General features: G+C 35.6%; 1 protein-coding gene across 1 annotated transcript in view; it reads left to right on the top strand.

The window, feature by feature from the left end:
* The first annotated feature begins 5,383 nt into the window (after positions 1-5,383).
* The window catches only part of adss2 (adenylosuccinate synthase 2), a 45,706-nt gene continuing 38,828 nt past the window's right edge, over positions 5,384-12,261 (top strand). Inside the window, exon 1 of the mRNA XM_056470425.1 lies at positions 5,384-5,694. Within this exon, the coding sequence (XP_056326400.1) occupies positions 5,515-5,694 (180 nt within the window). The 5' untranslated portion in view covers positions 5,384-5,514. The remainder of the gene's footprint in view (positions 5,695-12,261) is intronic.

Below are 12,261 nucleotides of genomic sequence, written 5' to 3'. Positions count from 1 at the left end.
GTCCCCCTTTGATTTTTTTTTTCTTTTTTAAATATTTCCCAAATGGTGTTTAAGAGAGCAAGGAAATTTTCACAGTATGTCTGATAATATTTTTTTCTTTTGAAGAAAGTGTTATTTGTTTTATTTTGGATAGAATAAAAGCAGTTTAAAAAAAATTTAAAACCATTTTAAGGTCAAAATTTTTAGCCCCTTTAAACTATACATTTTCTTCAATATTCCACAGAACAAATCATTATACAATAACTTGCCTAGTTAACCTAATTAACCTAGTTAAGCCTTTAAATGTCACTTTAAGCTGTATAAAAGTGTCTGGAAAAAAATCTAGTAAAATATTATTTACTGTCATCATGGCAAAGATAAAATAAATCAGTTATTAGAAATGAGTTATTAAAACTATTATGTTTAGAAATGTGTTGGAAAAAAATCTTCTCTCCGTTAAACAGATATTGGGGAAAAAATAAACAGGGGCTAATAATTCAGGGGGCTAATAATTCTGACTCTGAGATTAAATCTGAGTGCTCCTTCCACATCCATACAAAGCTGGGTTAAACCCGACTTGTTCAGAAAACTAGCTGAAAACATCCTCAAAACAGATAATATACATTCAGTGCATGGTTCAATCAGAATGTTTTAAATCTACGAACATACTTTTGTGTGCATATAAAACAAAAATAACGACTGAGAAAAACTATCCCAAAACACATAAGTCTTGTTTCTAGCTCAAAATGACAAATGAATCCAATAACAGCTACAAATAGGAACACAATAAGCCAGTATTGCTGCAATATTCATTCATAATCATCAAATAATCATGGCGTTTGTGATGGTTTTATTGGGAATTGAATATGGTTTAATGGAAGCTTTAATCATCCCTGTGGGTCTCTGCAGGAAATGTGTTTCCTTCTATTGGTGGCATTTTAAAACCACCTACTGGAATTAATCCCACAACACTAGAAACAATATACTGGATTTAAAGGAAAAAATGTGATGTTTTAAATAAAATTTATACCTGTACATATAAATTTGGATCCACGAGGTTTTCCAGAGCTGTAAACAATACAATTCCTGTAATTGAAACACATTCCTTCTTTTTAACACATTCCTCCACACGTCCTTTAAACACGTTCCTGCTCTCTAATAAACCACATGATTGCTCATTTCCCTTGAGCGAAAGGCAGGTTATGAACACTAAACTGAGATAAAACTGTAAATGATAACCAGATGAGGTCCCCAGGCCTTTTCATGACGTTTTTATAAAACAGCATCAATTTCAAAAGTTTGGGCTTCATGAAGGCAGGCTACCTACAGAGCCGAACACACACACACACACACATACACACACACATGCATGCACACTCACTTATAGCTGTCTGCATTTTTACATTTTCAAAATACTGTGTGCGTGTGAATGAGAGTGTATAAGTGTTTCCCAGTGATGGGTTGCAGCTGGAAGGGCATCAGCTGCGTAAAACATATGCTGGAAAAGTTGGCAGTTCATTTTGCTGTGGCGACCCCTTATTATTAAGGGACTAAGCTGAAAAGAAAATGAATAAATGAACTTCATTCTATTATATTTGGTCCCCCCAGCGTAAGGAATACAAGGTGCACACACACAGAATCATAAATAGAAAACAACAAAAATTATATTATTATTATTATTATTATTATTATTATTATTATTATTATCATTTAGCAGAAAATAAATGTGTGTGTGTGTGTGTGTGTGTGTGTGTGTGTGCGTGCGTGCGTGCGTGCATGCGTGCGTGCGTGTGTGTGTGTGTTGTATTACTATAAGTTAAAGAAGGGTGTTTTTTTAATTCTTTAGAGTGTAATTTCGCTTGTGTCAACCACAGAGAGGCATAATTGTTAGGGAATTTCTCAAAATACAACTCAAAAACCTCTTTAATTCATAAAACTCAGGCTGTAAGACATTGGGAGAACTCATGACTATCATCAGGTTATTTTTAATAGAAAAACCTTTCGTAGCAGCACTGGTCCTCATGGTTGCTTTGTTGTCTTTTATTTATTTGGCAAACCCACCACTGTGCTTCTCATACTTCATCTAATCATTGCTAATTAATCTACAGCATCGACATCTATAAATGCACCCATGTGTTGTGATGAATTGCTAACCACAATTCTGTAAACTACAGTATACATTAATAAAATGTAAAGGAGGGCAGCTATTCTGTAATTTACTCATGTTTTGAGCACGATATAGATTTTTCCATTACATTTTTTATTTATTTAGAAATTATGTGAACACTAAAAATATGACATAGACAATCAGCATATAACAGTGAGCATAAAAAATACATGTAATAAACAGAATACACGAGGTTGTTAAATAATAATATAATAATAAAATCAACAACAACAATAATAGTGAAAATAAATAGGATAAACTAAAAATTAAATGAAAGAGATATACTAAAACAAATAATATACTGGATATGAAAAAAAAATTCTACACCAAAAAGAGCAATAAACTATGTGATGTGGATCACGATATAGATATTTTAAAATGTAAAGCATACTATAACATGAACAATAACAACACTGGCCCCCAGTGAGAATTAAATTCTGGTTTAAAAAGGGCAAGTAAACCCATATAGGAATATGATACATGAAATATATATGCAAATCACATACAGTGCATCTGGAAAGTGTTCATTTTTATTAAAAATAAAAAACCTCAAAAATCACCTGTACACAAGTATTCACAGCCTTTGCCTTGAAGCTCTAAATTGAGCTCAGGTACATTCTGTTTCCACTGATCATTCTTGAGATGTTTCAGCAGCTTAATTCTGGAGTTCACCTGTAGTAAATTCAGTTAATTGGACATGATTTAAAAAGACATACACCTGTCTATATAAGGTCCCAGGGTTGACAGTGCATGTTAAAGCTCAAACCAAGCCTGAAGACAAAGGAATTGTTTGTAGACCTCTGAGACAAGATTGTCTCAAGGCACAAGGCTGGGGAAGGCTACAGAAACATTTCTGCTGCTCTGAAAGTTCTAATGAGCACAGTGGCCTCCATCATCCGTAAGTGGAAGATGTTTGTAACCACCAGGACTCTTCCTAGAGCTGGCCGGCCATCTAAGCTGAGTGATTGGGGGAGAAGGGCCTTAGTCAGGGAAGTGGTCAATAACCCGATGGTCACTGTGCCTGAGCTCCAGCGTTCTTCTGTGGAGAGAGGAGAACCTTACAGAAGGACAACCATCTGTGCAGCAATCCACCAATCAGGCTGGTATAGTAGTGTAGCCAGACAGAAGACACTCCCCGCCTGGAACTTGCTAAAAGGCATTTAAAGGGCTCTCAGACCATAAGAAACAAAATTCTCTGGTCTGATGAGACTAAAATTTAACTCTTTGGAGTGAATGCCAGGCGTTACGTTTGGAGAAAACCAGCTCATCATAAGGCTAATACCATGCCTACAGTGAAGCATGGTGGTGGCAGCATCATGCTGTCGGGATGTTTTTCAGCAGCAGGAACTGGAAGACTAGTCAGGATAGAAAGAAAGATGAATGCAGTAATGTACAGAGACATCCTGAGTGAAAACCTGCTTCAGAGTGCTCTTGAACTCAGACTGGGGAGAGGGTTCATCTTCCTGCAGGACAATGACCCAAAGCACACTGCCAAAAACTAAATGGAGTGGCTTCACAACAACTCGGTGAATGTACTTGAGTGGCCCAGCTAGAGCCCAGACCTAAATCCTATTGAACATCTCTGGAGAGATCTGAAAATGGCTGCACACTGTTGCTTCCCATCCAACCTGATAGAGCTTGAGAGATTCTGCAAAGAGGAATGGGCAAAAATGGTGGGACAGGTGTGCCAAGCTTGTGGCATCATATTCAAAAAGACTTGAGGCTGCAATTGCTGCCAAAGGTGCATCAACAAAGTATTGAGCAAAGGCTGTGAATACTTATGTACATGTGATTTTTCAGTTTTTTTATTTTTATTTTTAATCAATTTGCAACAATGTAAAAATTCATTATGGGTTATTGTGTGTAGAATTTTGAGGAAAATAAATGAATTTAATCCATTTTGGAATAAGGCTGTAACATAAAAAAATGTGGAAAAAGCTAAGCGCTATGAATACTTTCCGGATGCACTGTATGCGACACACACATTCGTATTTGGATTTCACATATATTTTTTGTTAAGTTTCATTGTCATTCTCTTATTCCGAGAACGAATGACACTGTCTGCTTGTCACGATCATGTTTTGTTTAGTTTTATTGTCATGAATTTTAGTTTCTAGGCAACTGTTTTATTTGTCTTGTCTTTTACCTCAGTGCTAGTTTATTGTTTGCTTCCATGGATTTAATAGTTAGTTCCTTGCCTGTTCCTTGTTCTGTTGATTGTCATGTTCAGGTTTCTTGAGCTGTGTTTGTTTGTTGACAACATTATGTTAAAGGTCCCGCCAGTCCGTGAAGTGCTTTGAAATGTGGACTTTTATTAAGATTTTAAGGTAACCTCAACTGGAAGAAGACGACGGGGTGTGATAGAGAGGCTTGCCCCCTTTTTCAAAAACAGGCAAAACTATATCACAACAAATACCTGTTTTTTATTTAAGACATAACTTACTTTGAGTGAATCGAGTGTGTTTAAACAACTAAAAAGGATCAAAATAGACAATGTTTCTTTATTAAGAATCGAGCATATCTGGCAGAGACACAATGCTACATGATTTAACTTATTTGAAAATTAAGAAGGGCAACCAGCATTGCTTTAAAGTGAAGAACTGAATGCATCATTGTGTTTTTGTAATCGTTAGAAGCCAGATTCAGTCATTAAAACCCTCTTTGAGAGCAAGAGGGCCCCCTGGTGGTTCAGGGGCTCTTTGCAACTTGTATAGGCGTTAATACAGGGAATGGACCAGCACTGCAAGGGATAGTTCACACAAAAATGTTCAAACCCTATTTGACTTTCTTTATTTTTTTTAACCGTCGTCCAGCACCGTTGTGTTACAGTTGTTGCCTAATCATAAAAGTGATGGCCATTAATCAACAATAATGATATATAATCAATAAAAGAAAATCTGGTTGCTAGAATTTCAAACACATCTTACTATTTCTAAATGATAGTAATTTGATTATGTAATTCAGGTTAAATGTAGGTCTTATCAGTATTCTGTCTGTGAGTACAAAATGTGGCAATGTTTAATAATTATGAACAAACACAGGCCTATATGAAGACACTTTAGACATTTTTATAAAAAATATAAAATTTCTAGAAGAAACAGCACGCTTTACAATTACAAACAGGATTGAAATGTTAGGCTATACGCTTGCCTATGTGTTGGTGACATGAGGAACAACTGGTCTACTTATAAAAAACATTTGCACTGTAGCTACTGTATGGTGTGGGTGTGTGTTTGGAGGCGCTGTGCTCCGCCCTCGGTCTCTGCTCAGGTGTGTGTGTTTGTTTGAGTGTGTGTGTGTTTGTGAGTGAGTGTGTGTATGTCGGAAGAGCATTGCGGAGCTGCTGGAGGATTATTGGGGAGCCGGTCATGTCAGACAGCGGGGACGCACAGCCGCAGGACGGAGGCGACAGCAACCCGAGCCGCGGGAAGAGCCCCAGTGTGGGCAACAGAGTGACCGTGGTGCTCGGAGCGCAGTGGGGCGATGAAGGCAAAGGGAAGGTGGTGGACCTGCTGGCTCAGGACGCCGACATGGTCTGCAGATGTCAGGTTAGTTTATGAACACTGTACTTCATGAATATGCAAATATATATTGTGTAGTTTTTGGTGCGCATCAACAGCATATTTGTTTGTAGGCTATCGTGGATAGCCAGTGAGGTGTTTATATATTAGTGAATAAATGCTGTCAATGATCGAGTTGTAATGTTATGTGATTACATGACTCGTTCGGTAGCTTGCTTCAGTATTATTAAAGCGGAAATGAAAACGGACGCGCTTCCATGATAGTCGATCTGCACGCGAGCGACGTCGCCTGCTAAGCGTCGCTAGCAGTGTGCACTATGTAGGGTGTTTGCTAATGTCACCTTGACTTTATGATATTGAAGCCGCTTTTATTTGATGTCTGACCGCAGGCCAGCCCAATGTAGCTTTCAAATCTTGATGTGAACACACACTCTGTTCGCGCAGGACTCTATAAACGCCTGAAGGTGTGTGTTCTAGCTACTAAACTGAGGATTACAGTCACGTTAAGAAATCGAAGAATATCTTTCTACAGAACATTAACCGCTGCTTGATTTTTTAAAGATTGATGTGCAGTCCTGCAGCTTGATGTTTCTTCAGAAAATTTCTGTTGAAATGTTGAGGAGGGTTACATTAGATTTTATATAGCCTACTTAGTAACAATAGTGACCAGATGAAAACAGCGTAAATGGAACTGCATTGCACTGCACATCATTTATTTACTAAGAAAGAAAAGCTTTATATACAGTACCAAAAAATAACAGTAGGCTAACACTTTAGTTTAGGTCACAGTTAACAATCAGTTAACAGTTAACAGTTAACACAGTTAATTCACAGTTAACAATCCTTTCACTAGGGGTGCCCAAACTTTTTGTTATTAAGGGCCAAAAACCAAACTTCATTGGGCCGTGGCCCGAAGATAAATATATACATGGTGATTTCCTCATTTATTACAAATGAAACAGAAAACATTACTTTAATCATATTAACTGAATCTCATTTAAGTTTAATGCTGAATCCACTAGTCAAGCTGCACCTGTCTTTGCCTTGATTTGAACACTTCTGAATTGTAGTCTATCCATTGAGCAACAGTATGTGAGCAATTCCATGCAAATGTCAACCTTGCCGTGAAAAAAAGTAAGTTTTCACCAAAATATGGAATGAAGTTTTTTAGTGTAAGCAAGTATTTTACAGTGCTTTCGGAATACTCAAAACTGTTTCTGTCAATGCTTTCTAAAGTGTTATATTTAATTTACCAAAGTCACACAAGTGGCAATTTCACATTGGTCACATCCATAACGACACTTTTTCCTCATGAATACAAAAATATAAAATAAAATAAAATCAATCATTTTTGTTCTGTAGTGAACCAACTTTTATACTTTTGACTATCATTATTTCTTTTGGGTTGTGCAATTTAATTCACAGAATTTCTACAAAGTATGTTGTATACTGTAAACTCACAGACTTTTTTGGTCACATCCATAACGCATGTTTATTTTCCTCATTTTTACAAAACATCTTTACAAATTGATATTCTTGTAATCCCATAACTCTGTGGTTAGTTGTTCTGGAAAATATAAACAGATGTTTTAATGTAATGTTAACATATACTTCACTGCAAATTTCACTCCAAATGTCACATCCGTAACGCTGGAATTGCTCATGGTCATTTTTAAAATTGGATTCAATTACAGTTAATTGAAACATTTTTTTTTTGTGGGTTAAAAATAAAACTAACAAATGAAATATTATGTTAAATTAGAAATGACAATATGTATTAAAAGGATTATACCCAGCCCTTCCCCAAATTCTCCCTCTCAGATGAGATGGTGTGCCAAATCAAAGGTTACCATGGGCCAACTTTGGCATCTCTGAACTAACACTACTAGCTTAGTAGACTACTAATTAGCTGTTTATTAATAGGTAGTATGGTAGAAGTTTCGTTTAGATTTTGGAAAAGATTATGGATGCAGAATAAGATCATACTTTATTACTACTAATGAACAGTTAATATCTTAATAATAGGCAGGTAATAAGCCAGTAGTTAATGTAATGTAATGTGTATTTATATAGCTTATTTATTGTGTATGGCCATACACCCAAAACGCTTCACAATCATGAGGTGGGTCTCTCCACACCACCACCAGTGTGCAGCATCCACTTGGATGATGCGACGGCAGCCACAGGACAACGGCACCAGTGTGCTCACCACACACCAGCTATTGGTGGAGTGAGGAGGCTGTGATAGAGTCAATTTGGTGGATGGGGATGATTGGGAGGCCATGATGGCCGATTAAGGGACTTTGGCAAGGACAAATTAATTATGTGTTACAAAAATAAGATTTTACAGAATAGCATTACCTTTATTCCACAGCTGCAGGAAACTTTTCTGGTGTTCATGCATTCTGGAATGTCGGGAGTCACTGACTTGCATCTGATATTTTAAATACAGCAGCTCAATTCATCTAAAAATAAACAGTAAATTAACAGCAAATTTTACTACACCTTTAGCTACACCTTTTTTCCATTAAAAAAAGTAGTAATATAATTAAATTAAAGCTTTTATTTTCTGCGAGTTTACCATACAGGTGATGGGACAATTATGAATTGTTGTAAATTTGAAATCTTTTTCCAAGTGTAGAATTGCACATTTTTATTTTAATCCCCCTAATCTGTATTTTTTTTACTCAATCTTTATTGATGAAAAGTGTTGTAACTGTGAAACATGTCAAAAGTTGATTGTTGTATTTCTGTGTTTTATAATGTCAAATGTTGCAGGCCAAGAGATTATATATTACAAAAATACCTATCTATCCTTAAACAATTGTTCTAGGTAATAAAGTACAGTTTATGAATGATATGGCTCCATATCAACTTGTCAACAACTCTCTCATAGCTCATCAGAAAGGAACAGGTGTCACTTTATCAGCCTTATTGCTGATATATATTATATTACATGCACACACACACATTATACACAATGTAATTACTTGCTACACGATTAAACGTGTGTGTTTGTAGATATATTTATGTATCTGTTGATATATTTGTATATGAATATTAGCAATTATTCTTAGTGTTAGCTTGTTGATTTTAAATGTTTTATATATCCAAAACTCATAATGTCTCAGGGCCGGTTTTACAAACAGTGCTTAGCTTAAGCCAGGACTAGGCCTGCACTAAATTATCTAATTAAGCAGCTTTTATAAATAAAAAAAACTTGTAATGTGTTATAAAAAACACTAATGTGTATCTTGAAACTATCCAATGCCACTGATTCATTTCTTGTTTTTGTCACTACAAGTTATTTTTAGTTAAAACCACTCATACCTGCATTTTAGTCTAATAATAACCTTAAGCCTTGTCTTGGAAACTGGGAGATAATGTTTAAATTAGTCCAAAAATGAGAATGAATGTGCAAAGTGTTGTAGTATGCTTGCACTATTGCTTGTTATACTAGAAAGCACATTGCTGCACAGTGCTAGCAGGCCTCTTTAATCCCCCCTGTCACTATGCATGGTATTGATAACAGGTTCACATTGCAGGGATTCTCTCCTATAAGAAGTTTGTATTGAGCCAAGGTTGTGACTGCTTTTAAATAAGGCACTCGATGCTGCACTGTGTGAATTGTCAAGTGTGTTCTGTGGAAACGGATGGAAAGCAGATAGTGTGGTGGTCTTTTTATAAAAACACTGCACTCAGCAGTCTCAATGGTTTTCCTTACGGGCAGATGGAATGGAAAAAAGGCCGTGCTGTTCCATGTCACATAAATCCGATATGTTGGTCTAGAAACCAGAGGATCAAACACGACGCATGCTGAACAGACTCTAAGCATTGTACCTTTTTGTGATTCGCAGACAAGTGTTTGGAGATTAAACAAGCCTATGAGCTATAATCTATAGGAGTGTTCATCCTTTAGTTAAGCTGTTCTTCTGGTATCCAATTTCTTTTTCGATGTGCCACCGTAAACACCAAGTCTGACAAGACTGAACGGCCATCTGTTGCAATAACAGATAAGCCATGTAGTCATACGAGTTTGCTGTGTGTTTACTTAGTAATCAAAACTACGGTTCTAATTAGTTTCAGACAATATATCTGGTAGTATATTCTTTTAATTTAATAGTCTTAAAGTATTCTGGCTATAAATGTCAGGCATGTCTAAATCCCTGGGCTCTTCTTGATCATGCAGTCTCTGTGGAGATCTGTTGACTGCGGTGGTCAGGCATGTTAAATGTGTAATGTTCAGCTGCTTGCTTAACAGGGAGTGCAAGTGTGTTGCTTGCTGATAATAATATATCTGCTGTTTTTAAACCCAGTGTTAATCAGTCAAGTCCCAAATATTTGATAATAGGGAGTACTGTACAATTATTATTATTATGGCTGCACAATATATCAATTCAGAATCGATAATGTTATTATTGTTATGCATATTAATATTTGTTTTAATAAAAACAAGTTTAGATTTGTCCACCAGTCGGGTTTTGAAGACGTCTGCATCACCAAATGGGGCATAAGAATAGGACGTGTGTTTGGAAATAACTCCCTTTGTTATAGTTGATAATTTATTCGTTTGCTAGAAATTGGAACTGAATTTAGAAATAGTTTTGAAACAAATCTTTGCTTAATTGTATTTAATTATTCCTATAATAAAGAGTATAGTAGATGTCAAGATTTGAGGTGGATCCAAAAAGTTTTTCAAAATTGTCTTTAGACAGGAATGGGTGTTGTTCAATGGTTTTAGGACAACTTTAATCCATTTCAAATGTTTATGACTGCATAAAGTGTTATTTTACAATTGATTATTGAATTTTTGTACCTCAATACTGTTAGACTCTCCAGAAAACCATAAAGAAAGTATCTTTCTTTTACTTTGTTAATTTATGTTTATAATTTGTTTGTTATTTTAAATGTAGATTCACTCCCCTACAAAATTATCACAACCAATGTAAAAAATTATGAATTATTTCCAAAAAGAGTTATAAGTCAATAAATCTTGTGAAATTACCTTCATATTCCAAAATTTATCGCAGAATTACGAAATATTGCAATGTCAGTTTTTTCCAATATTGTGCAGCCCTAATCATTACTTGTATTATTATTAGTTTTTTATTTTTTTTGTTTACATATATATTTTTTTATCAGCAAATTTAGATTTTTGGTGTTTTGCCTTTTTTTTTTTTTTTTTTTGAAAAATGTTTCTTTTAAGACTGTATCAGCAGACATTAGCCCTGCTTTTAGTAAATAGCTGATCATTTCCGGCAGCAGTGACAGTTGGTGACAGCATGTGGGTGTCTGCAGTTGACATAAATTCAACTTTACGCAAACACAAAGTGAATTTCAAAAGTCATGAATGACGGTGCGTTGCTGTACATCACAGAGACAAGACAGAAAAAGAATTGATGGTGCTGTTTCACTGCTTTGTGTGATTTTTCTGAAAAACAACATTGAAACATTACATGATGTGTGGATAAGAAAATGTTACAGCCCATTCCAGAGTTCTTAGACACATTGACCTAGAAAATATCAAGTTTTCTATTTTTCTAGGTCTTAGTACACAATGTAACAACAGAAGGGTCCGGCTATAAATAGGAAAATTATCAAAACTCTTTATTCATTTTTTTGAGCTAGATGCTAATGGTCTAATCCGATTCAATGAGTTTTGCTAAGCTAAAAGTGCTCTCTCCAGACCTGGATATTGACTAAATAGAGTCAAAAATGGTAAAACTCAACTGTTTAACTCTTGTTTAATTTGTAAAATGAGCCTATTTTCAAAAACAAAGTGGAGTGTTCCTTTAAACTACATGTTTTAATTGTGGTGGACCACCTTATGAACCGTGTTTCATTGCGGGTGAGAAGGTGGCAACAGTTTTACATATTCAGCCCTTGTTCCTCTTTAAAAAGTCAGTAAAGCAGATCACTCCCTTCAGCCACTTTTAGGCTTGGTTTGGAGCACTGGCCGTGATCCAACAGAGCCCCAGAGATAGTCATGAGAGCAAATGCGACAAACATTGTATGAAAGAAAGGTTTCATGTTATTGACTTCAATTATAACTCTGCCCTTTTGGATTTAGCTCTGAATTGAACCAAATGTTTTTGCTTTACTTTAAAGGCCCCATTTGGAAATACTGTGAGCTATAGGTTACATAGAAATTATGACGTTTAACTGTTAAGAGTATTACATCTTGGCTTAGCCGTTTCAGAGGCTAGCAGTAGCAAGCTAGCTTTGAAATTATAATTCACACCTTTTCAGAGTCATCTACAAACCATTGAAAAACTGTCAGGGCTTCAAAGTGCCATGACAAGAGATAACAACGGTCAAACACAACACATTCACATTGCCTTATTTCTCATCGTCCATGACAGTACAAAGCACAGTGTTTTTGATGTGATCTTAAAAATAAAAGTATATTAATTTTTACGCTATTGCTAATAGCATTGAGCAAATTCATGTACAAGGTGAGGTGTACAAGCTGTAAAAGCGAAAAATGTCATTACATTAACAGAATCCATTAAAAATAAATCAAATTATGTAATTACTTGTCCAAAAGAAAAACTGCAGCCGTGACTTCTTTCAGGTACATTAAGTTCCAGTTGT

The sequence above is a fragment of the Danio aesculapii genome, chromosome 13 (genome assembly GCF_903798145.1).
Source record: "Danio aesculapii chromosome 13, fDanAes4.1, whole genome shotgun sequence".
NCBI lineage: Eukaryota > Metazoa > Chordata > Actinopteri > Cypriniformes > Danionidae > Danio > Danio aesculapii.
The sequence above is the reverse complement of the archived record's forward strand: the minus strand, read 5'-3'. Positions and strand labels throughout refer to the sequence as shown.